The sequence below is a fragment of the Oreochromis aureus genome, linkage group 9 (genome assembly GCF_013358895.1).
Source record: "Oreochromis aureus strain Israel breed Guangdong linkage group 9, ZZ_aureus, whole genome shotgun sequence".
NCBI lineage: Eukaryota > Metazoa > Chordata > Actinopteri > Cichliformes > Cichlidae > Oreochromis > Oreochromis aureus.
The window spans coordinates 8,036,691-8,063,486 of record NC_052950.1 but is presented as its reverse complement, the minus strand read 5'-3'; the positions used below and the strand labels follow the sequence as shown (position 1 = coordinate 8,063,486).

Here is a 26,796-nt window from a genome sequence, read left to right as displayed (position 1 = left end):
TAATGACAGTATCTTATAATACTCCATAAATGTTTTAACATGTTATAAAGATTCAATCACTGTTAGACAGAAATAGACAGAAATATCTCACAGAATGAGAGGGGAAAAAACATGTTTACTTCAAAAATACAAGCTGTTGTATTCACCTCTAACACGTTGTTTCTACGGAAACCTAGTGCTTGCTAACTGATCGAGGTATTTTTGTCTTCTAAGTGAAGTACTTGGCCTCTGGTAGGGACAAGCGGGTGTTATATTGCATCAGCTACTCCTCAAGTTGGTTCGTTGTTAGATGTTAAATTGTTTCCTTAAAACTATTTTTTGCACATGCTGAAGTTAAGTACAACTGGTTTCTAAATGTCTGTTTGTTCTTTATTTTTAGGTCATTAGCTTTCATTTCATAAAAGTTTTGTCCTACACATCCCCCTCCTCTCACACCCAACCGACAGTTTGCAACAAATGACTGCCTCTGATCCTGCTTCTGTTGGGGGTTTCTTCCTGTTAAAAAGGAGTTTTTCCTTCCCACTGTCGCCAACTGCTTGCTCATAAGTGGTTGTCTCATTCTGGCACCAAATAAATCAAATAGAATTGAAAGTTGGCATTACACATGGAGAATGCCCTCTGGTAGTTCTGTTCAGCTGAACCCAGCTGTGATTCTTGCAGCCCGTATATGTCAGCTCTATATAGTGCTAAGCATAATAGTGGGAAGGCAACCAACCAGCATGCTCCAACCCCTAAGAGCTTCCCTCCTGCTTACCACCAGGGCGTCAGGCTCCTGACTCGGGGTGAAGTAGCAGGAGGGATGGCCTTTGCACAGGAGCTTCTCCCTGCTGTGGAATACTTAGCAGATCATCATAGGAGCTACATCGACTTCCACCAGGGTAGTTCTCAACAACATGCAATACTAAAGGAATGGTGGCGTTGCCCTGTAAAATATCTGCAACATTTGTGCTCCCTAACATTTTAGCAATCTTTCAAACATTTGCTAAATGTGCTTACTGTTCACAGTACATCTGTAGTATCCATGTTCAAAAGAGACACTCCACATCAGTTAAACTCATCCCTAATTTAGCTTTAATTTTCCAAAAAGAGAACCATAACATTTGTCATGTGTTGCAGTTGCACATCCAAGTAAAAGTAATTTCAGTAGATGCAAACTGTTGAATTTGCAGAGACTTCTACATTTTAGTGCCCAGTAGGCTGCATAGATTATATAACTGATTGCTGCCGTTACACTGCAAGCATAAGCATTTCATCATACATCCATTGACCTGACTGGAAGCATATTACACAGCATGTATACACACTATATTTGATGGAATTATTAGAGGCAGGTGTGTTGGGCTTACTGTCATTACCTCTACCATCCGGAGAGGAGATAAACAAAAACTAGCATTTATGCCTCACGCACATCTGTTTGACATGTTTGTACACATACAATTTGCGCTTCACTGGGTTATATATTGCCACACAAATTGCACAACCCTCGCCTGTGCAACGTAGGCGGGCATCTATACAGTTTTTATCCGGACAATTTCCACTTCTTTGCACACAAGCAACAATGCACATTTGCCAGGAATGCACTAGATAAACACGCATTCACACACCTGACACATCAAGCAGTAGGCGCGCGCTCTTTCACCGTCCTGAGTGGCTTCATAGCCTGTGATTTAATGGTCATTTTGTCGGCCGCAATAGCATCCTTCCCCATCCCCTGGTGCCCACTGGTAAAATAACAGGCTCTGGGCTCATCCACAAAACCCACAGGACTACACTTGAATCATTGCTACAATTTGAGCTATCAAATCATAATGGGAGGATGAGATTGCCTTTCTTTCCTTGGTGCACGAGTGTGTGTATGTGTGCTTGAATGTGTACACGGTGAGTAGCTAAGCAGGTTTATATTCTCTGGGTATGTAGCCTTGGGTTAAAGTGTTGTTATAGCACATATTTGTTCTCCTATTATCTTACTGAGAAGATACTAGACCTCCTTTGTTGTTTTACTGTTTGTTTTTTTTATTCCAGAGCTCCTTGTTTTAATTATTAAAAGTGAGAAATGGCTCAATAGTTAGCTGTTGGCTTTTCTCTGAATGCGTCTCTAGGTTAGGTTTTGTCAGTAATTGTGTTGTCTTGTACTACATCCTTAGATTTTGCTCATACTGGTATGTTCTCAGACTGTTACCTGGACATTTTTTGTCTGTCTAGTTGTTGTGCAGTCCATTTGTCTGGTCCGTGTAATGGGAAATGTAAGACACATATCAAAAGGGGTGAGGTCATCTTCTTTGCCTGCAAAGAAGCCCAAGCGGATATTTAAAGCTGAATATATTTCTTATGACATCACACGGTGCAGACCATTAACAGTATCCTCTGTATCTGGCTGCCGTGGCTCTGTTTCCTGATTTCTCTCTAATTCCTACCTTGACATTCCAACCTTGATGCCCGCTCGCTTTACGTCACCTCATTCTTATGTGTGCTCGTAGTTAGCGCTTAATATTATGGCATCTTCAAGGCCTTCCCTTTTAGTTGACATCACACCGTGAGTGACAAGATATCAGTGGCACAGAAAAAGCAGACAAAAGAGAAAAGGGCAGAAAGCGATGGATGATTGCCCTCAGCCCAGAGACACTGTTATTACATAGCAGTCTGTGCCACCACAAGAGCAGTGAGGTCAATTTTTCCTCTGTGAATGGAATGTAATTTACCGTCAGCTTTGTAAAGGCAAGTCTTGGTCATGGTGGAGGGAGCTCTCTCTTCTGCTCTGGGCTAATGATCGCCTTTGACAGAGGAATGGCCGCCGTGCTTTTCACCGCAATCCTTATTCCACTCACATTGATCCCCCCTGCCTATTTTCACACAGTAATGGATGGCATTGTCCCTCCCTCGCCACTGTTAGTACAAATAATTACGAATCAATATGCACTCAAGGCCCCGCATCAGAATATCATTTTAACACATGATTTATTCCCGCTAATGCCGCGCAGTCCTTCCCATGTGTAGGAGTCAATGGTGGGCTGTACTGCGACCAAATCCCTAACCGCCCTGTGAGATCAATCAAAGCAATCAGCTAAATATTCTCAAACAGGGCTGGTGCATGAAAGAAGAAGTGCTTTTTCTTTCATTCTTTTCACCTAATGTAGGTATCCCTGTGTGGAATGACAGGTGGATTTAGTTTTTGTGTTTTGTCATGGTGAACACATAGAAATTGGCTTTTTTTTATTATGTTGAAATATGCCCGTGACTCATGCAATGCCATCAAAACTTGATATGACTGCACACTTCAATATTGGCTCTGCAGACCCTCAAACAGCTGCAGTAAGGTCTAATGTTGCTCTCTTAACCCATCAAACTAACATTCTAAATATGACTTGGCAAGGAAATCATATCAGAATCATCTGTTTGCCCAGGCTTGGTGCTTTAAGGCTAGCACACTAATCTCTTCGCTCTCCAGCCCTGTCAAGACCGGTGAAATGTCATGCAGTGTTCCTCGCTCTGATGATGTGTGTGTATGCATTTGTGTGTTAGGGCTTGTCATTTGACATTTTTGGCAGACAGAAGAGCCAGATTGCTTTGAATCGTAGTTCAAGTATTCCACCTAACCGAGCCCTTCAAATTCTAGCTCATCCAGTGCCATCACTGTCACACAGAAGTGGAAAAGGTCACATAAACCATGCCTCTGCTCTCAGCAGCCTATAGGTCATGGTATAAATGACCCAAAATGATTCGAATGATTAGTGAGTGGTTTGAGTAGCACCACACACAAATGTTATCTAAAACATTTTTTATTGATAATTGAGATATTTATATATAAACTCATGCTGGATATCTACACTGAGATAGAGTGGGAAATCTGTTAGGAACAAAAGGATGCCACATCTTTTTTGATGGAAATGAAAATGATCAAGTTGCACAGGGCTCAATTCAAAGACACCCTGAAAATCAAATGGAAAAAAAAAAAGGTGCAGCAGGTTTGTCCATTGTACTGAAATTTCATTGCAGCAACAAGTGGTGATTGGGCATGCTCCTAATGAGATCACAGAAGGTGTCTTGGGGATCTCACTGTGCATCCTGGTGGCATTAGATGGACAGAAACATAATGGGGGGCCGGAGCTTGGGAGCTAATCAATGTATCAATTCCTTCATCCTCCAGGCTGCATACTCTCACCCCATGAGGCCAGAGATTGTCATACCCCAGGAGGACATCAGGACTCACTGCAGCAGTGTAGCATCTGACAGTGGGTCCAAAGACTTCATCCTGATACCTAATGGCAGTCAGGGTGCTGTTGCCTAGCCTGTAGAGGTCTGTGCGTCCCTCCATGGATATGACTCCAGACCATCACTGACGCACCACCAAACCTGCTGAATGAAATCGCAGCATAACATTCTCTACAGCTCCTCCAGGGCCTTTCACGTCTGTCACATGTGCTCAGGGTGAACCTGCTCCCATCCGTGAAAAGCAAAAGCCAATCAGGCTCCATGGTGCTGGGGAGTGAGCACAGGGCTCACTAGAGGACATCGGACCCTCAGGCCACCCTCATGAAGTGTGTTTCTGATTGTCGGGTCATTTTGTAGCTCTGGCAGAGCTCATCCTGTTCCTCTCCACATTCCTGCTAAGGACCTTCTGCAGCCCCAACCAGCTCTCCTAGAGTAACTGTCTCCTGGAATCTTCTCCCTGCTTTTGAGTTTGTGCTGGGAGACACAGCAAACCTTCCGATTGTTGCCGTTCTAGTGCACCTGTTCTTAATTTCATTGTAACACCAAAGCAGCTGAAACTGATTAGCAACCCCTTCTGCTACTGACCAGATCAATATTCCAGAAGTTTAACTGACTTGATGCTAAACTCTCATTAAAAATTTTGAGTTTTATGATTGAAATTAGCTCTTATTTATTTTCTTTTATTTATTTGATACGAGTGGGTGAGGTGATCTCTGAGCTCTCTGTTATTGCATAAGTGTTCACATTCACATATCTTTATTATTTTTCTGATAAAAATAGAGGTTAAAAACAGCAGCTGTGCTCTGGGATTGGATATATTGCCACTTAAAATCAGACTTTTATTCCTGATATCCACATGCACTGGCTTGAGTCATTGTCAGGATGATACTATGTTGTCTGAATCTGCTATAACTCTACAAACACCACTTCTGTCTCTACTTCATAGCTGTTCAGCCATTGTCTTTGAAGGTTTTTGTGGTGAGATCAAAATGTGCTGTTGGCGAGTGTTGATGCGCGCTGCCTCTCCGGGGTACAATCTGGTAGACACAATCAGGAAGATAGGGCCATACGAACTCCATCTCAACTATATACGTGCCCTAAAGGCAGATCCCTGGCATACAGATACTGGGCATACACTCAGAGCAGAGTATTCATGTACTGTAGACAGACTGGGGCACTGTCTGTGGAGAATTCTATCAGAGATACAAAGACAAGAATGACTTAATATTCTTGTGTATGAGCAGACAGAAAGTAGGACAGCCAGCTGGCGGGGTCAAGTCAGGTCATGGATGTTCTTCTTGTGTCAAAAACACACCCACAAACTCTCTCTCACACAGACAGAAACTCATCTTTGCACATTTCCTCTTGCAAGATGGCGTGCGACGATGCCCATTTCAGGCAAAAATAACAGTATTTGATTCTTAGCAGTTGAAACAAAAACAAATATGGCAGCAGCATCTCCCGACAGATGGAGGTCGGAATTTTGGAAAGTAATTTTTGTGCCACGGCTTTTAGAATGAACGCGGCCTGTGCAGACCCACGTCTACACGTATATCCACACACCATCTCTGAGTGTTAGCGAGCGTGAGCGCGCTGCCTCGTCAGCAAAGGGAGATGAGTGGTTTTGGGATTCTCCTTGATGGCTCTGCCTCCCCTGCCGAGACACCAAGTCATCTTCTTTTGCTGTCCATTCTTCCCAGATATAGTGATGCAGTGCAATTGCACATGTGGCTATCTTTGAACGCAGGAGACATTTTCAATCTTTTGTGGGGGTTGTAATGGCAAAGGGAAGGTCAGTGTTCCCATCATCTCCTGCACCAATGCTAGTCTGTCTTTCACTGGCACCAACACACGCATGCAGACACACACAGACAGGGAAAAGATGACAGTCCTGGCTAAGCAAGAGAGATGTAAGAAAACCCCAGTGTACACTCACCAAGGGTGGAAGTACACAGATATCAACAGGCCTCGTAGGAAATAGTTAGCAAACACGCGTTTTGTGTGCGTCTAGTTATTCCTCTAAAATTTGAACGCTGTATAGTAGTTCAATTTAACTTCTTTTGTTCAATCTGACCTTGAACCATAGTTATCACAAATCCTCTCCACCTTGCACCGCTTCATTAGAGTGACCTCGTACAGACATGTCATTAATTAAAAGTGGACCCTGTCAGCTTTCCCAGCTGGAAAGGATCGCCCGCTTCAACTCCTCATCTGCCAACACAGGACAATCCTGTTCATCGCCGCTTGTTCTTATGCCATTACCCGAGCAACGTTAAGCTAATGAACACTGCCGAGTAACGGCGAGGCACTTCATTTATCTGCTCCTTTTCTTTTTTCTTTCTCTCTACCTTTTTATGCACTCTGTTGGAATAAGTGATGATGCGCCTTCCCAGCGGTGCCTTTGTACCTTGACGAAGGGGGCAGATTTAAATAACTCAAAGCTCCTTCGCTCAGACCTAATCCCCAACTCCACTCTAATCAACCCCACTGTTCCCTTCTTTGTCTCTCCACATTTTCTATGCGATGGAGTGAAGCAAGGCCAGATAGAGGCATTTAAATGTGAGCGGGCTAATCTCTTCAATTCCACCCTCCGCCGCTTTTACTAAGGTGCGCGTTGTTTTCTTTTCGTTCAGGTCATTCTGTTTATGTAACAAGTCAAAAAGTGTTTTTCTCTTTTCTTCATGAAAGGCTGCTGTTTTATGGAATGTGACTTTCCTTTATGCTTCAAACACAAGGCTTCCTCTGCCGGGACAAAGTCGATAAAGACGTGGTATGTTCACCGGTTCTAAGCGATACAATAATCCGCCCTCCATATCCCTGCAATCACAGAGGTTTTCCTCATTATTTATTTATATGTGATCACTAGTAAGTAATACGTTCACTCTGTTTATCATGTTTTGGGGGTTTTTTTTGCAAATATGATTTGTATTTTTCCAACATGCATTGAGCACAGATGATGATTTGTCTTCATTCCGCATACTGCTGGATGTGGCTGTATGTGGAATGAAAAAGATACTGCTTTGATGATGAAGACTTTTCAACTTTACCCGCCTTACTCTCCCTCTTGGAGGAGCTTCCACTTGTGTAAAGGGACGACCTGAGTGCAAATGTGTCTGTCTGATGGAGCTTTTTCCACATGCAGTAAAGCCATCCATTAGGAGGTGGGTTAAATCCACCAACTCTATCCCGCTTGAAGTTTTTTGTTGTATTGTCTCTCCATCCATCTTTCATTGTGTCATGAAACGCTGGAACATCTGTGGGACGTTCCTGTTCAAATCCAGCTGTCCCAAACTCTACTGCACATCAGGAACTAATTAGAGGAAGGTGAAAAGGTCAAAGTTTCAGCTCTTAACGGCTGGTGCTAACTTTATGAAACCTGTGTCACCATAGCAATTTCGGGATTTCCCTTTGAACAGTGTTTTTTTTTTTTTTTTTTTAATTTAATTTATGGACATCCCCTTTCTTTCACAGTTTCACCTGGTGCACTCAAATGTTGTGCAACTAAAAATGAATTATTATGTAAAGGAGTGGAAAATAAAGCAAAACACATGGAACATCAGTAAACTTTGAGCCTAACATCCTCCTCTCCGGTGCTCCAGGTGCAAATGAGCAAATGAGCAGTTATGAGCAGATTCTTTGTTTTTATTTGTCTGTAAACTCGGTATCTGTTAGCGCTGGTTATTCACGAGTACAAACTCTTTGGAGTAAAAGAGGACACAATGTTTAATTATGTCATTTTAGGTTAAGGTTTCCTGTTGCAAAATTAGAAATAACTAAGCGATGTGAAACACCGCCTCGGTCCATTTTAAATGCACTTCGGCCCAGGGAAGAACCTGCATTTGTGGATGGCGCGCTGAGCTGTGCTCCCTGAAGCATTCCTGAGCCCGTGCAGTGATTTCCATGACAGACTCTCGTGCCTGTTTTTAATGCAGTGTTGCCTGAAGGCCTGAAGATCACATACATCCAATATTGATTTTTATCTGGGTCCCTTGCGTACAGAGATTTCTCCAGATTCTCTGAACTTTGATGTTATGTGCTGTTCTTCACAATTTTTACACCGGGAAGCATTATGGTGAAAATGTTTCACAGTTTGCAGACAGTGACAGTTTTTCTTTCAGATTGATGAACATTATCTTGATTTTTGAGAAAGTCTTTCTCTCTAAGCTGCTCTTTTAACACCCAGTCATGTCACTGACCTGTTGCCAATGAACCAGACTAGGGGCAAATAGTTTTTAGTATTACAGCCTTTTGTTGACCTCATCCCAACAGTTTTTGAGATGTGCTGCTGTCATCAGATGCTATCAAAGTGACCTAGTATTTTTCATGACATAAAAAACTGTCTAAACAACAAGTTTAAACTCATTAATTTCTATTGTGAATAAAATATGAGTTTGTAAATATTGCAAATCATTGCAATGTGTTTTCATCTTACACAGCAACTTTTTTGGAGTTCGGGTTGTAAATGAGCACCAGTTTATTTGACGCACCATTTAAAACCTTGTTTACTGTGAAGAAACGGATTGGGACAACTGTATGAGACAGTTAGGAAAAAATAAAACATGGGATTCAGTTCTCCATGTCCATGTTTTGCTAGCACTAGCTCTTTATTGCATCCACTTCAGCAACTCTGAGAGCAAAGCCTGCTTTTGCCCTCCAGTTAGGCATTCCTATAATAATGTGATGTCACAAGAAAGCAATGCGAGAGTAGGAAGTAGTTTTTTCTTATCCAGATCTGTAGTCTGAGATGTGCTGTGTGCTGCGCAGGTCCTACAGACTAAATTTGTGATTTCGTTTTCAAAAGTGCTCAAAATTGTACTTTTACTGTATTTTAATAATGTGCTCATAATGAAATCACAAAAGTGTAAAAATCCCATCATAAACCATCTGAGCACTTTATTGAAAAATGTGTTTAATCATTGTTTAGTGAGTCATTTAAGACTGAATAATGGAGTAGAATTACCCTATTGAAGATTTTATACCTTTTAAAATATTTAATTATGTCATTTAAATGCAAATTTATTGAGTCATCATTATCAAGTGGGGTTTTTTGGGGTGTGTATCCACTTTAACATTTGCTATAATCAACTTCTAAAAAAGTACAGTGTAATCAAGCAGAATTATGTAATGATGGATTTGAAATGTTTAATGTTTTAACCTACATGAATAAATGTGCTTTACATTTGTGTTCTGACGTGGCATTAAGCACCACACTCTTGTCAGTCAGTAACAAAATACGGACTCATCACAAATGATTAATGAGACATCTATCAGCTCCTTACGGAAACAGACAAGCTAATATACAGTATTTGAGGCAGCGTGAGGCCGACCACTGAGGGCTCTTCTTTTGTGTGAGATCTCCCACCGCAGCATCTCCCCTAGCACTTCATAGGACCCTCCCACCCCCTCTCAATTCACCCTCACTGCACAAAGAGGAGACAGAGTTGGCCTGGGTAATTTGGATAATAATTATTTCTGCATTTAGTGCCAGCTGGGTGCCTGAGAAGGTCAGGGAACAGCATGAGGACAGGCTTATCTCCGTGTTGGTGCTGGCTTCCATATGGCAGCAGACAATAGGAAAAGGGCCTTGGCCCTGGCCACAGCAGCATGGCACAGGACAGCTCCCACAGACAAAACACAACAACACACTGATGCAGCAGCAGCTACGGCGGCTCTCGGAAGTGCCACGCAAGGCTGGGTGGGCTGAACGTCTCGCTGTACTGATGGTAGAGGAAAGAAGAAGCAGAAGAGAGAACAGCCACCAAGAAATAATAAAGCTCGAGTAAGAAAAGAACCATTTCAGCTAAGTTAAAATCATGAACTTGTCATCATTAAATCCGTGTCCTATTCAGGGCACAAACAGTTGTGCCCCCGTCCTGGATAGAAACTGTGAGAAAGGCTTTTTGTAATTTATGAAGAGGACTTTGACCCCCTCTATTGAAGCTCAAGCTTCATGCGTTAGTCTGGTAAAGGTTCAGGGTTATAAGAAAAGATGTGAACATTGAGAGGTTAAAAGTTTCCTTTTCTTTCCTCGCCATTCTGCTGCTCTTTATTCAACCGCCCCTTCGACCTTACTGTTCATTGGGTTACCATGGCACCAAAGCCCCTGTAGCAACTCAGCCTGAGCTTCATAAATCAGATTTTTACTGTGTAGCACTCCTTTTAATCTCCATCCACTGACGGCTTTATTTGATTCCTCCTCTTTGGAGGGCTTTCAGTGGTCAGTCCATCCTGAAAAGAATGCCTCTGTGTGTGTGTGTGTGTGTGTGTGTGTGTGTGTGTGTGTATTGGTCTGCATGCATGGGTTTGTATGCATGTGCACAGGCATGAGAAAAGGGCTATAGAAAAGCAATGTCATCCGAGGCTCCTTTGAACAACCCCTCCCGCATGCTTTTCTTTCACTTTGAGTTCCCAAGTATCCCCTTCCCCTGTGTGGTGACTTGAAGATGGAGCCTGAGTGAGAATCGTCATTTTTAATGTTGAGCTGTTAATCCCCTACTGGAGTGCAATTGTACCTCACTTTTATGTCTCACTGAGGAGGGGTGGGGTCTTTCTTTTTTTTCTTTTTTTAACACTCCGTAAAAGAAGAAAGTGACTTAATTGAATTAAAAAGGAAGCTTGGCAGAAAGATTCATTACTTTTTTATAAAGCAACTTTGTTTCTGGCTCTCGGGTGCAGGCCACAGTCTCACCCGTCTCACAAACAAACAGTAAGGTGAGAGAGGATAGCCTCTGGTATGACAAAGACCAGCTCAGGTGAGCAAGAGAGGAGTGCATGGCAGGCCTATTTCAGCAACTGTCCCATTGATCTGTAAGTAAATGGATGAGATGACATTGTAATAGCAGGGACAGCTGCTGTCCATCTCAGCTATTATAGGCCCTGATCAATGAGGTGACCATGTGAAATCAGATGCTGGTAGCTCTCAGGTAGCTGTGAGTCTGCCTTGGAGTGTAAAATGTGTGTTTTTGTTCTGCTGTTGGTGAACTTTTCTCAGTGTTTCAAAGTAGCATAGATAGTTTCAAGGAGCCAGCTTAGAGTGTTGTTGTGAATGCTGTTGTGCACAATGTCAATAACATTGTTAATGTTAAATATTCAGATGACTCACTGGAGGTTTACGTGGTTTCAAGTGTCCTTATTTGGAGTCTGTGTGGTTTTGTAGGCTTGTCAAAAATGCTTTTTTGTTTGTTTTTAATTAAATCTTTGCAGATGTGAAGTGAGCGTGTTACGGTGACATGAGATATGAGAGCCAGCGTGACTATATGTAATGATAATTCTGTCGATGGGCTTCCCGCTCTCTCCCTCCCTCTCTCCCTCTTTCGCCCTGTCTGGGCTGCTGAGGAGCAGCGTAAAGGTCTAGAGTTCATTATCAGAGATTTTCCTCTTGAAGGGGCACAGCGACCAAAGAACACACCGATCTCTCATTACTCTCACCGCCGTCGCATAATCTTTGCCCACTTACATCACAGATGCAGGGACCTGACTTGTCTAGAGTGGGCCTTGCCGTGTGTATCTATTCCCTTTCAACACAGGAAATTAATCCAAAAGTGCCTGTAGAGAAGTCACCATTTCAAGCCATTAGCACTTGTCGTGCAAAGCTGCCATTACTGAAATAACCCGGGTGACGGAGAATATTGGACTTACTGGAGCAACAGCTAATTCATGCTACATAAGTTTGGAAATCGCCCATTTGGGGAATATTGTAATGGCCTTGTGCAAATGTGGATTTATGCAGGGAAAGCTACCATAAGCCACCACTAGTGAAAGCGCAAGGTTTGAGTTCTTAAACAGCCTGAAGAAAAATAAAATAAGCATAGCAGTCATAGAAATATGGAAAAACTTCATCAGTCTCTCATAAGACAAATTCATGGTGGGCCACACACACCGATAAGTACATCAATATGCACATACTGAACCTGCAAAAAAGGAATGAAGCAAATCCATGCAGCAGTTTTTATGGTTTCTTTTTATTGGATGTGATTGGATTTTGAAAGATTTTCCAGTTGACTCCTTGACTTTTGACCATTTCACAGCACACATCTTCCAGTGACGTGTGCCCGTCGTTTTATTTGATTGGGCTTTCTTTTTATACTCAAAGGTAAAGCCAGTGAATTCCTCGACGTGGAGCTGCCAGTTCTTTCTGTTCCTGTAAAATCTTCTAATTTGAGATCTGAAAGTAGAAAACATTGCCCAGTCCACCTTGTTACTCAAGTTAAGGCAACTGTTGAGAGCTTAATCAATGTTTTATTTTTTTTTATTTCCTCTCTTGTTCCATTTTTGGCACTACCACCACTCCCTGTTTTGGAGATTGGCGTTCTGTGAACAGCAGCCAATTGGCAGCCACTATTTACTGCCACCAGCTGCTTTTGCTCATTGAAGTTTCTGCCTCCCATTTACACACCAATATCTCGCTCTCCTTTTTCTCCCCTCTCGTTAATCTTTGCAAGATCCCAGAGTTATGGCACAAGTTAAGCTTTGCTATATTAGCTGGCCTTTGAGGCCTGTTAAAGCTATTTTTGGGAATGCCTTGGTTTTAATCAACCTCACAAAAGCACAGATAGCACTTGTTGAGATAATTTCTTTTTTTTTTAAAGTCCTAGCCGATGGTTGGTGGAGCTGAATTTGGGTGTGGAGATGGCTGACAGTTCCTGGGGATGTTGGGTGGTGTTGGTGAAATATGGGCAGGGTCGGGCTTTGTCTTTGGATGTTGGATTTAAAAGTTGTCTTTCGCATTTGACCCATTCACGTCCTTCAGAACCTGTCGTGCTGTCAGAACTTTCAAAAGCTGTCTTGTTCTTTTCCCCGTCTTTGTCGGGAGATCACCTTGCCATTGCTTTGTTGGAAAATGGGCATTGCGTGGGACTATTTAAAAGCGATAATGGTCTTTAATGTGCACCGATGATGATTTATCTGTCCCTTCCTGGCCTCCCTTCGCTTATCGTGGACTTTAAAACATGAAAAGGAAGTTATTAGGAGGGAGACGGCCAAGGATTTGTCTGTTTTCCTTCCTTTGCAGAGGCAACAGAGCGCCAATCCAATTTGCCAGGCATGTGGAGTTATCCTTAAGCCTGTCAAATGCACCGACTGGGAAAGCTGTCACTTTTCTTACGGTCATATGGTCACAATCACCGCTCGAGTTATTTATAGGTCTCATACGTCACACATTCACTACTACAAGCACCCAGATATAATGAGACACCTCACCACACTGAGGGAATCATATGTGAGCCAGTTTAGTCATTTTAGTATTTCATCTTTATCATCCTTCAGGCCTCTAACTGCATTTTACTACAGAGCATACAGCTGGTTGCAATTCTGCTTTAACAGAGCTTCTTTTTGTGAGGTGGTTTTGATCTTAAGCAACTTACAGAAACTCACTCGGAGACACATGAAAGAGACAAAAAGACGTGCAATCAACTAACTGTTGATCTGGATTGTTTTCAGCAGTCGCATCAAAAATATCAAAAATAAGTTGGCAAGCTGCAGCTTTAGACAGGAAATAATGCCAAATAATGAGAAATTAACTTTTGTTTTGCGTGGAGGAGAAATCTAATCAAGTGTGCTTTAAATTTCCTTCCACCAGTCGGGCTGTTCTCGGCAACCAGCTCTGCACTTATTGCCTCATGTCCGTGACGTGACCGCTGTGTGTGTGTGTGTGTGTGTGTGTGTGTGTGTGTGTGTGTGTGTGTGTGTGTGTGTGTGTGATGTCATACCTTGAGGATATGTGTTAACTCAGCAGGTTGACTATTACCAGAGCCCTCCATTGTTCTCAGCACCATTGAGAGTTCTCCAAACACTGGCCTGTAATTAAAGGGCTCACTCCTGCTTAATGCTTTTTTGTTCCCATGCCCCCTCACCCCCCCACCCCCCACCCCCACACTGGGGGTTAAGGATAATGAGCATTTTATGTGGATGTGTATGCACATATGTGTACATGCTTGTGTGTGTGTGAACAGGCAGATGTAGTGACAGTATCTTAATTTAGTTTTGACTCACTGGTGCATTCATTCGCACATCAGCTACCACGTTTGCCATCTGTGGGCAAGCCCATGACCGCTTGGTCTTTTCTGTCAGCACTCGGGCTAAATCCCCCGTGGCTTGTCCTGAACTGCGGGACTACCATCTCCTGTGTGTTCCCTGACACCCATTCCTTTAACCACCTGAAGGTGACAGTGTTTTGTCATCAGTGTCTCCTGGCTCCCTCTTAAAACGCAGTCTAAATCCCTGCCACCGAAGTGAGCCCCCACCCCTCCTAACCAGGCCTGAATAATTCTTTCGGACACCACAAGACACATTAGGAGTTTGGCTGAGTGCTTTGCTGTGTCACATTTAAAATGTGGCCACTTATAGAGGTTTTTGTCCCTGAACACAGCCTTGCCAAAAATAGGGACGCTGTTAGGAGATGAAATAGGAGAAACACCGGAGAGAGGATATTTATGAGATTTCTCTTTTCTTATTCCTGTGACATTTACTAAGTTTTCTCAACAAGCTGCAGTTTCCTATCATGACTGTTGTATTGGCAGACACGGACTCCCTCAGTGGAAGAAGTTAATTAGATACATTTCTGTTATTTAGGACACAAACTCTGCTTCTGTATAGTTTTTTTCTGCTGCCCTTCTTCCATCTATCCCTCTCATCACAGCTCTATATTTCTTTTCTTTTTTTTTCTTTTCTGACTCAGAAGTGTGTTAGTGTGGGGATTAGAAAGCAAAGATTACTCTGCGAATACACCTGCGGAGAAAAAGAAACGGAAACAGACAAAACTCCCAACCCATTTGTGTGAAACGCTAACACTCTGGCCACGTGACAGAATGTGATCCATATTAGCTATCTGTTGAAAGGCTTGGACAAACATTATCAGATATCTGTGTGCTCACTGAAGTCTAAAGCCCGTCTTAAGTTACACTGGTTGAAATCCCCGTGGCTGAGAAGAAACAACAGGGCGGCAGTGATGTTAGCTTAAAGAAATAACCTGTGAGACCTGCTTCAGCTACGCTCGGTCCCGCTCAGCAGGTGAAAAGCTTTCATGCACAGGAATGTTTGCAGTCCTGCGATGATGCCACAGCTGCTGTCTTGTAGACTCGTAACAGCTAATGTCAAGATTCTTTATTGCATGGAACACGGACCCTTTAAGACACCTTAAGGTCACCTTTGATTTCCTCATGGTGTGAGCAGGTGCGCGTGTGGAACACTGGGTTGGTCCTTAAAAGAGACATGAGTTGACTTTGCTTTTCCCCAAACCATGTCATTTTGTAATAGGGTTCCAAGATTATTAATTTAAACCAATGGACGTTAAGTGATACAATTAAACTTGACCAAATCTTCACCCGGTGCCCTTTTCCATGGCTTGATTATTGACTGCCAGTGCTTCTTATTAGCATGTCGGTCACAGGGGAAGCGGTGGCCCGCGGTCATGATGATAATTGAGATCGTAATCACAACCAATGAGTTTGTGTGTGTTTGTGCATATGTGTGTGTGTGTGTGTGTGTGGTGTGTGGTGGGGGTTAGGTGCGGGGGTCCCAGCTGTCACATGGGCTTTGATTGATGGATGGCTGATGCATGATGATGGATGCACACTCACATTAAGCCGATAGACAGTCGTGCCCAGGTTCGTCGCGGCTTTGGTAGTTTAAGGCAGCGTTACGGCTTCATTAAGGCAGAGAGCCACTGTGGCCATAGATCATGGCGGTGACAGGCCAACATTATGTCTGGCTGGGTTGATAATGATGCCATGAATGTGAGGGTCACAGGTTGAAGGGGCATTAACATATGTAAGGCTCCTGCAGGTTGATGGGAGATAGCAGTAATGGCAGGATTTCTCCACTGCTTTCAGTTTGTTTGTTTTTTTGTTTTTAGGAGTCGTACAAATATCTTTCTAGCGCATTTCAGTTTTGTCAAGTTTTTTTGGTGCTCGGCTTCTATTTCTGTCACTCTGGCAGGTGACAAAATCATCAGCAAATGTTTGATATTCCAACACCGATTGGCTTTTTTTTTTTTTTTTTAACTTCAGTTCTCTCATTTTCCTTCTTTCTTCTTTTTCTCATCTGCCCATCTGTCATTATCTGCCAACCTCTTGACCTTCACATTGATCATTACACAATATTGATAGCCTAAATTGAAATTATCCTGCCAGTGTTGTTTTTCTCTTTCTTTCTTTGCTCATCTGTCTGGCTGACCATTACTAAAGGTTATGACCCCTGACCTCCTCCGTCTTCCCTCTTTCTGAGACTCCGAGACTTAATCCAGTAATGGACGCAGCAGCAAAGCAGTTAGTACAGGACATCAGGGGCTGACAAGGAGGGGGAGGGTAAAAGGGCACATGTGCCCCCCTCCTCCTTTTTTGGTTTGTACTTCTATCCATTCCCAAGAAGCCCCCCTGCAAACCCCTTTCCCTTTCCTCACCACTTAAAGCTGGGAGCAGCTGCGCCAGGAGCACAAAAAAATCTTTAGAATCCATCTTTTTAATTCCACTTTATTACACCCACTATCAATATTGTTATTGTTTAAAGTGGCCCTGGCTCTGACTGACGGGCATCCCACCGTGCCTCTCTCGTTAATTATGTATAGAGGAAGTAGTGGCGGCACAGGGGGTCGTAGCAGAAAAGACTTGGGTGGTGGTGGGGGGGATGTTGGTTGTGTATGGGATGGCGAGGAAAGCTACACCGGTCTGCTGTGAATTATTTACCACTGGCTCGTGGTTCACCTGCTGAGCGTCAGGCACTGACATTTGCAAAGGGAGCGATTGTCTGCATTCAGCACAGTGTGGCGTCTTGCTGAAGTAAATGAGATTCTTTACAGGTATAAGGCTTCTCAAATTAACCCGGGAGACCTAATAAAAGACAGGATATCTGCTCTGCTTGTTAGTCAGTAAAAAAAAAAAAAGGGATTTTAAAAGTGGGTGTACGTGTAAAAAGAAATGCAACAGTGGAGAAGTAAACCCTCCAAACCAACCAGGTCCCTCTGAAAATGATGCACCAGATGTCAAATGATACACTTCTGAAAGCATATGTAATATATGGCTGGTGCACCGCTGCTGCTGCTTGGGCCCATTTGAAATCTAATATTAGCCTTTCATTATAGGTAGCCAGTGAGAGCGTGTCACTTTGGCAATGTGCTAGAATAGCAAACGAGTCAGAGGGGTTCAGCTGCATGTGAATATCTGCTTCTGGAGTGGAATCATCTGCTCCTTCACATGGTGATAGGTTTGCATATATTTGTATTAAAGGACCGTGGCTGTCTTTTAATCCAAATGATTCTTTTCGGCACACGAGCGACTATATTTCAAAGTACGCAGCGATGTTGCTGCTGTCATGTTTACAGAGACCTTGTGGTAAAAATGCGCTTGATTTTAAAGGTGTTGGTGTGGATAGCCCTCTCATTCTTTCATAATAAAGTCCTTAATGATTTCTCTTTAGTTTAAAGCCTCTCCAAGCGCTTTCACAATAAGTGAACACCAAAGTTTCCCAAGTAGGAAATGCAAAACGCTATTGTGTTAAAGTTTTGGCTAATCTCAGGAAGTTACATGAATCTATCTGACGTAAAAGCTCACTGAAAACCAATTTAGCATCAAAGGAAATCTGAGACATTTTAAAAAAGGTACACTGGATGGCATTCAATATTTGAAGCGACATTCCCAAATATCTCATTTGATTATTCTTCAATCCCCTTCTCTTTTTAAAACTCACAGAGATCTGTTTTTTTAATTGCCTCCCTCCGCTGTCTGTTTTCATACAGTGGATTGGAAAACTTGGGCCTCTCTTATAAGCTGCCCATGTGCCTTCCAGCATACGATAGCATCTGAAGGATGAGGCAGTTTGAGAATGCAAGTGTAAAAGGCAGAGCTTGGCACTGGGTTTTGGGTTCACACAGCTCTGTGAAGAGCACAGTTGGACCTGGCCTAGCAGGTTGGCAATCTTTGTAAGAATGTTTCCGGGGAGTATAGCTGTGTCAAAACAATGCCAAACAAAAGCATCCCCCTCCCTTTTTTTGTTTTTCCTGCTCCACTGTTCCAAAACTTGTTGCATTTATGAGTTTAAAACTTTCATGAAATATCTTTAATTTTGTAGCTTGTTCAACATCAGATGTTATTTTATACGAAGCACTTCAGGCACACACACTTGGCTGACCAAATTTGTCTCAAGATCAACTCGGCTCCTTCTTGTCTAAGTGCTGACGATCGTCTAGTCAGTGCTTCTGCCAAGCTCTGCAGCTCCCACTCAGTTTTAGAGTGGCCCTCCACAGACAAACCTGCAAAGGTGACTTGTTGCTGCAATGCACCAGTCTCCCTGGGAATTTATATTTGAGGTCCCCTAATGCAAAATACAGCAACACATTTCATATTCCATGGCGCCAACCTATACTTAGACAAAATATTTTAGCGTCATAGTCCGGATACTGGAAGCCAAAGTCATATAGCATACTCCCAGTGCACTTCTCCACTGGCCTCTTAGTGTCAAGCAAGCTCATATCTCATAAAAGTTGTCTGTAAAGATCGAATAGGCTCGTAAAAGCTGACTTAACCTGTTTAGATGGATACTTTAGCCCATGGCCTTCACACCTTATTTAAGGCTAATAAGGCTGACACTTCATTCTTCTTACCCTAAAGAGGAATTTTGTTTATGTGCAACATAAACAGCTGCAGCACTGTACATATGTTTCAACTCTATATATATGCTGCTTTGAAAATAAAAGATTTACTGCGTGTAGCATGATGCAGCCAAGTCATTTCTTGTGCAGTTACAAGTTTCGATCATGTGATGAGTTTTAAATCATTAGCATGCAACACATCTTTGTCTCATTACACAATGGCACCTTCATGTATGCACATAACAGTAAGAGTGTATTTATTACGTTGTGCAGTCTTGACCATGCTCCCTCTCTCTCAGAGTGAGCACCCTTCTCTGAATCAATAGATTTGGATTATGGGCCTTAACTTCAAAGTTAATCTCTTTGGAGAATGCAGCCGTGCTTTGTTCTTCCTAGAAAACAATTTAAAGAGAAGTTACCAGAAATGAGGACAAGTAAAGCTTTCAGGGAGCCTATCATTTACACAAATCTTAGCTAAGTCCATGTACCTTCATAATATACAGCACATCATGCAGAAAGAAAGGTTTCTTTGACTAGTTCCATTATAATGTTTACGCAACCAAAGGTTTAAAAGTTGCTATTAGAAAAGATAGGATAGAAAGCAGAAAGGGGAAATTCCTCACTTTGATCTGTGTTTAGAAATCCTGCAAACTGAACAGAGAAGACAGAAAATGGTAATGACATGAAGAGTTGATGTCTTTGCAATAAAAAAAAGAAATTGGAGTGAAGCAGAAGCATTGAAGGTTGCAGGGTTTATGTTTGCTGGGGCAGGGGAGCTTTTAAAGTACACAAGACTACAGGTACTTAAGAGGAACAAACCTTTTCTTTATTTCTTTGGAGTCATGCTTTTCGTAGAGGAGAGCCTTCTGCGGTTCCTTTCATACTGGACAGCCTGTTGGAGGGTTAATCAGAGCTCCGTGCTCCCGAGTCACGCCACTACCACATCCCAGGCAGGGATCCCACACGATGGCCTCCTTAGGACCCCTAAGGACCCTATATGTGGTGCTTTTGAGTCTGAAAGGAACCGTGGATACAGATTCACGCACATACAGTCACAGCTCCACATTAGAGGTGGGGATTTTAGCTGGCAAGGCGCCGCTGTCGGTGCATCAGTCACAAGAGGACATGGGTGAAGTCAGAGCCTGACAAATCCAGGGTATTATCAGGCCTTTGTCCAGCCTGCAGCTGTCACTTACCAGGCTAGTGGGGAGAGGACGAGGGGGACAGAAGGGAATTCATGACCTATCCCTCTAGCCACAGAGGAGCACTGAGGCATTCAGAAATAAAACATATGGGAAGAAGAAGAAGAAAGAAATGAAGGAGAGATGAGGTGAGAGAAAACTGGAAAAACTTTTTTATGAAGATGGAAAAGAAAGTGGAAATTGAAGACAGAAAGAAATGCTGGGAGGGGGATATACGCTTCAAATGCTTCCATTTGATTGCTGGCAAAAAATCATGGCAGAAGGGCCGATATATGCTGATTTCCTTCTGAAGACGCTAAAAAAAATGTTTTATCTTTGTCCCTCTCCCCTTCAAAAATGACCAGCAGTAATGCAGATCTAATCTCTTTCTATCATCGTGGTAGGTCCCAAAGGCTGTCCATTTCCCCCAAAATGCCTCATCTTTCTGTCTTTGAAATAAATGAAAGTCCACAGGGCGGTGGAATAAAGATGAGCTAAGCCTTTGACTTGATGCAAGATTGCCAAAGGGCCCAAACTTAAGAAGTCTGCCCCCCCTCATCTGCTGCACAGAGATACTGCGGCCAGTAAGAAACCAGATAATCTGATAGAATTTCAATCAACAGCGATCAGATAAGAAATAACAGAATGTATGATTTTAAAGTCGCACGGAAGCTCCGGCAGTTCAGCCCTTTTCCGCTTTTAGTTGGAAATGAACATTTCTGTAGCAACACCCCCAACTCCAGTCAAACTTCATCTCTTGAAATCTTATCCCGAGGATTATAACACTCTGCCGTTCTCATTCGAATACCCCTGAACTTAGGTATGCTCATATGACCTGTATTACACTCTTGGTGATTGGATTACTCATTTATTGGCCGGTGGCGGTGTTTACGGGGCATGTAGAGACTCAGCGCAGCTTTGATCCACCAACAGAAGCAAATATGAGGGCTGCTGCATAGTTTACATCCTGGGCCTAAGCCTTGTGGTGTGCGAGGCATCTGCTAAATCCTCTCGGATCAAAGGATGACTATTACACAGACAGACATCCACATACCCCCAAATGCAGCTTTAGAGTGTTCATGACCCCTGTCAACATGTCCATGTGAAAGCACAGGTGTGGATGGGTGTGGGGGTACACACAGACACATGCACACTACCGGTGCCTCACAGTTTGCTGCTAAAGAGTGGCAGAGCTGTTTCTGTATAGGCTGATGTTTTTTAATGTGATTGACTCATTGCTAGTTCATCAGAGAAGCTCTTGAGTTCTTTCTGAATTGTTGTTGTGACCTGACTTTGCAGGCCAGGAATTTGCAGGTTCACTACTCTCGATAAGTGCTCAGAAAAAAGTCAGTAAATTCAGCATCGGTGTGTCTTTATTGAATACAGGCATCCATAATAGTCGAGAGAGGGAAAAGAAAGACGTGTTGGCTCTTTTGTCTCTTCCTCCATCTTTGTGTTGCCGTCTGTGTCGCGCGGTGATGTTTGCATGCATCTGGGAGAGACACGGCCAACCCAGGAGGCCAAGTGCTGACATTTCAGCACGCAAAGTCACAGATGAATTTGGAGCAAATCTCATTATACCGGACAGAATAAAGATGCTGCCTGTGAAAATGCTGTGGCATATGGACACTTTATCTCCCCCCATGTTTTTTAATAACTTTACACACACTATCCCGTTTCCTACTGACGCATATTTTAGCTGCAATCCCGCGCGACGGTGATGCAGACAGCTCGCCTGCACCCCTGAGGACACTCATACCACCTGTGACCTTTTCCCTTTTATGCACAAACACACTGCTTACAGCAAACTGATGAGCAGTGCTCATTCGTACCATATTCCGTTGGCCCGGTCTTTCCTTATGGCACGTGTTCTACAGGCCAATTACAGACATTGATGTATTCGGAGGTGCATTTATAAGTGGTGACCTGATGCAGCGGCAACAATCATGCTGACTAATTACCCACCGAGGTGCCCGAGCGATGTGGGGCTCTTAGCAAAGGCAACTGAATCCATCTTCTTTATGCATGCAGACAGGCCTGCTGCTGGCTGTTACACTGACAGGGGGCAGTTTCGGCTGGCTGTTTGGGCTTGATTCGTGCTCTTCCCCAATCCCAAATTCTGTTTATTAACATATGAATATATTTACAGACCCTGAGAGTACTCCCAAGAATCCCATCATGGTACCCACCGTAACCGGTGGGTGAAAGACAAAAAAAGATAAGGCCCTCCAGATCTAATCTAGATATCACAAAGGCCTCCTTCGAACACCTACGACAAATTCACCCCTTGTTAAATCCAGCCGTCATTCCTGGCCCACACTCGATGCAATTTCCATTTGTTGTAGTGCTTTGAAAAAATGTATTAAAGAACTGCTAGTTCTTTAAATTGCCGGAGACCTTGTCTTCGCTCATGTTTTCCTACTCCACACCCCACACCATCGTCTACCACACAGTGGAGCAGATCTTCACTGTCACATTGATACTTTGGTGAGTGAGAGAAGGGCAGAGGGGCTTTTTATGCAGTGAGTGTACATGGCCTTAAGTTGTCTTGTTTATAACCTGTGCTTTCTGGATCACCAGCTGGTTCCTCTCACCCAGTGGTGCATGTTCAAGATCCTCATGGTAGCACTGACCCTCCGTGGAAGGTCACACAGAAAAAAAAATATGAGCCTTTTATTTGGAGTTAGCTCACTTTTCTCTTTGAGCGGCGATTAAGCTCATTTGGAGTTCACAGATCCATGTTTAGTCTTTTCCCACGCATTACAGTGTTGTGAAACCTTTTTTTTCTCAACAAGCAGGGATGATGAAGAGCATAAACCTACAGTTGCAGATCTGTTTTGTTTTTTTTAAATTACACTTTTGCTCAAAATATCTTCAACAAAATCTCTGCAAATGTAGTCAAACGATTGCACTGGTAATCACATGGAAGCACACTACTGATGTTGAAGCCTCAATGCTTCTGTAGTTAAAGTAATGAAAACTTGTATGATAACAGGAAGAACATTTAGAGAAGTGCACATGTGCGGTTCTATTGACTAGAATTAAGTAATTTAATTTATTTAAAATTGCATTTGCTATTTAAGCAACCTCAAGTAAATAGAGAGGGAACATTGATTTTGTAATGAACAGTAATAAAGGGACTTCACCATTACTCCACACCCTAAAAGCATAAGCTACCTCACACCCCAGTGAGCCACTTAATTGCCCACATCCACATAAAAACTCCTAATGCACGCTCCCTGTGCTCCCACACATATAAAGCTATAGGAATCAAATGAAGTATAACTAATACAATTGATTTTGATCGGGAAGTACAAATAACACGATAACTGTGTCTCGCCAAGTGCTACTAAGGGGGCACGCTCCGAGAGCCGTGCATCCTTTATGAGCCGCTATTTATTGTGCTTTTAATGAAGCTTGATTGGCAGCATGTCCTAGTGCCCATTATCATCAGAAGGATGTGCTCATTCTAATCTGCAATTATCACCATAATTGTGCTCAGAATCCTCTGGGTCCAAATAAGCAATCACTTCCACTGCTGCTGTGCTACCTGTAAGTGCTGCTCAGGAGGACACACTGACAGGCTGACAGGTCTTAATATCAAGGGTCCTTTTTTTTTTTTTTTTTGGTCTTTGGCTTTTTGTCTCCCTCTGCTCTTTATTTCATGCGCCGTGCTTCCCTGCTTTCAGTTTCACTGGAAATTTCGTCTGGGGTTGACTTTGTTTCTTTTCCTTTTCTCACATGCTCTTGATTAACCTTTCCCTTTTTTCCCACACGGAGCCATCCCCACGATCGTCCTCCTTCCTTTATCTCCCTCTCCTTTCCTCGCCCCATCCATCCCACTCCTCTCGCATCCCCTCCCAGCTCAAATTCCTAACCTTTGGTCACTTTCATCCCCGCGGTATGCATAAATGCAGGCCTATTATCAAGCCGGTTGTCTCATCATAATTATGCATTTTGTCATGTGCTGCCTCTGTAGCTGGTGATAAAAGGAGAGCCTGATTAAGCTGAAGGAAAGCTATTGATTCCTATTGACAGGCTCCTCAAAGGCCTTTAATGAAGGAGATGTAAATGAGGGTTTTCCACAGTGTTTAATGACTGCGTACCATAAAAGGCCAACATTCTTCTGCAGTCTGAAAGAGACATGCATCACTGACAATGGTGCACGAGGGACACTTTCAGTTATAGTGATGTTCACAGGCGATAAAAGGGTGGGAGTAAAAACATGTGTGTGTTGGAACAGAAATTGTAACTGTCGGATTTAAAAATCCTTGGCACCATTTATGTGGTCAAGTAAATTGCTGAAACGCAGAATTACCTGTAACAGCATGCTAGCAAAACCAACGCGTACCAAAGCGTTAATGAGTCTAAATATCTCATTTCCTTTCTTTTTTCCTTTCCTAGCAGTCAGATGGCGCCTAGTAACCATGACCGGATACAGAGACTGAGGAATGAGTTCCAGCAGGCCAAGCAGGAGGACGACGTAGAGGACCATCAGCACACCTACAGCTTCAACCAGTCCTGGGTGAGTATCGAGTAGAATTCTTCGGGATCAATCCAGGGTTACTAGCTGAATGGATTCTTAGGCCTACACATATTTTTTTATTGCTTACTAACACTTCTATTCAGTTAACTTGAATGTATTTATATAGCACCAAATTAAGGCGCTTTATATGTAAGGTAAACTCCCTTTTAACAGGAAGAAACCTGCGACAGAACCAGGTTCAGGGAGGGGCGGCCATCTGCAGTGACTGATTGGGCGTGAGAGGAGGGAGGCAGGACAAAAGAAACCAGGAGCCAGAGTTTAAAATGAATTTCTAATGATTAAATCCAACAGTGGTTTATAAACACGTGGAAAGCAAAAATGAGGTCATGAACGCTGTGTAGTAATATGAGTGTTTCTGCCACTCACTAATAAATCTTTGTTTTTCAGTCGTTTTTACAAACAACAAACTTATTCTGTATTTAGTGGGGAGTTGAGCAAAATATCGTTACTGAGGCAACGTGCATTGAAACAAATGCAGCTGGAGAATGTAACATCGAGTTCACGTGGGGATGATGAAATGAACATATTATTATATAGGAAAATCCAAAAAAGTGGGTTTTATAATTTTTTATTTTTTTTAAAGACACATAGATGTTAATAATTGCTGAATGTGTAGTGATTGGCCCACATGTTAAGGAGAAGATGGTCATTTAATTAAAATAGATTAAAAATATTAAAGTAATTTTTATTAATTCCAAATGATGTGGCATGAAGCAAAGAGCAAAAACAACAATATTAGTTTGTTATAACACAGCATGAAACTGTCACTGGTGCTGTCGTGTGATGCCATCAACCTTTTAGACAGCGAAACTGCCAAACTGCAAAAACATTAGTTTTCTCTATTACCTAAAGCTACATTTCCTGGACTAATTCTTAATTTCTGGATCCAACCTTTGACCTAGACATGATTGCTTATCAGCAGTCACCGCATGTGCCTTTTCACTCTTGGAAATATGACACACTTATGGAAGGAGGGCAATGTTAGGGGAGAGAAACTAAGGACAGCTACCCGCACTGTTCATTCTAATTTTCATTAGACTTGATTAAAGGGATTTTTAAATTAAAACAAAATTTAAATTAAAATTCGAAAATAGTTGCTTTAAGCCGTTCTACTCTCCAACGATTGATCTGTAACAACAATGGGATTTATTCTTCATAATTGGAAAAATGTAATCAAGTTAATTCCTTTGTTAATTCATTCACACTTGATCTCATATCCATCCCTGCTGTGCATTGAAAGTTCAGGAACTTTAAGTAAGGAATCATATCCTTTTTCCAAACACCCTGTCAGGTCACCGATAATCTAAACTGTTGTCCCACACACAGATAACCAAGTCGCAGGACATGTGGGATGTCAAATACCTCTATGTTATTTATCAATAATAACTTACAGTGACTTCAGTTTTTTGGTTTCTTTTTTTACTCTGTAACTTTTTGACCTTGGAGGAAAGAATGCGGCTAATTGTTGCTCCTAGCAGAGCTATTTAGAAAATGATGGGCCAAAAAGTCAGACCTTGAAAGTTAAAACATTTTGCATGCAATTCTCTGGAGAATTATCAGTGTCGGTTTGTCAGTTAAATTGGTTTGGAGTGGCCGGCATCTTCTGCTGTTATTTCCGCTGTCCAATTGAGTTTGGGTAAAACACAGCAGCATGCTTCCCACCGTGTTCCTACACAGATGAAGGCAGGCTGCATTTGCTCTGGATTTTCTTCGGTATTTGTCAAACTGATGTTTAGGGAAAAAAAACACAGAGTGGACATGTATCTCTGTTTTCTTAATCTCTCTTTTCCCATCCGCCATGAGATGTGAACTGTTTGCTCACTACCGAGAGGTCTCAGTCTTTCTCTCTGAGCCGCTGAGCTCTTAATTGCGTCTGATCGTCGACACTGTTGGGCACACCACTGCTGCTCCACTGGTAATAAGATATAGGGCCAGCCCTTGAGTATTGAAGTCTGTTTTATTAGTCCTCTTTCATGTTATTTTAGTCATGTGAACAAGAATTCACAATGGCAGAGCTTATTAAGAAAGGCAGACGTGCACCCGTGTTATGCGCTGACACTGATTAGCAGAACTCGAGGGAAATCCCGTCTTAGCGTCGTCTAGAAGCAGAATTGATATGGCTCTATTTAAATTGAACAGGGTAAGGATTTTGCTTTGAAAACCAAAGATATTACAGAAAGATGAGACAAGTACAAAAATGTGAAGTGACATATTGATATTGACTGTGCTGACAGGAGTGGATAGTTAGCATCTTTACTGTATATTTACCTCTGCGAAGA

The 26,796-nt window shown here is 42.6% G+C and overlaps 1 protein-coding gene across 4 annotated transcripts in view; it reads left to right on the top strand.

Annotated features, from left to right (window-relative positions):
- The window catches only part of LOC116311274 (partitioning defective 3 homolog), a 354,699-nt gene that overhangs the window by 311,397 nt on the left and 16,506 nt on the right, over positions 1–26,796 (top strand). For 2 of the 4 annotated variants that reach the window (XM_039617399.1, XM_039617401.1), the window contains one exon: positions 24,376–24,496. In XM_039617399.1, coding sequence (XP_039473333.1) covers positions 24,376–24,496 — 121 coding nt within the window. Of the gene's footprint in view, positions 1–4,144; positions 4,815–24,375; positions 24,497–26,796 lie in introns of those variants that run through there. The other 2 variants (XM_039617400.1, XM_039617402.1) reach the window with 2 other exon arrangements.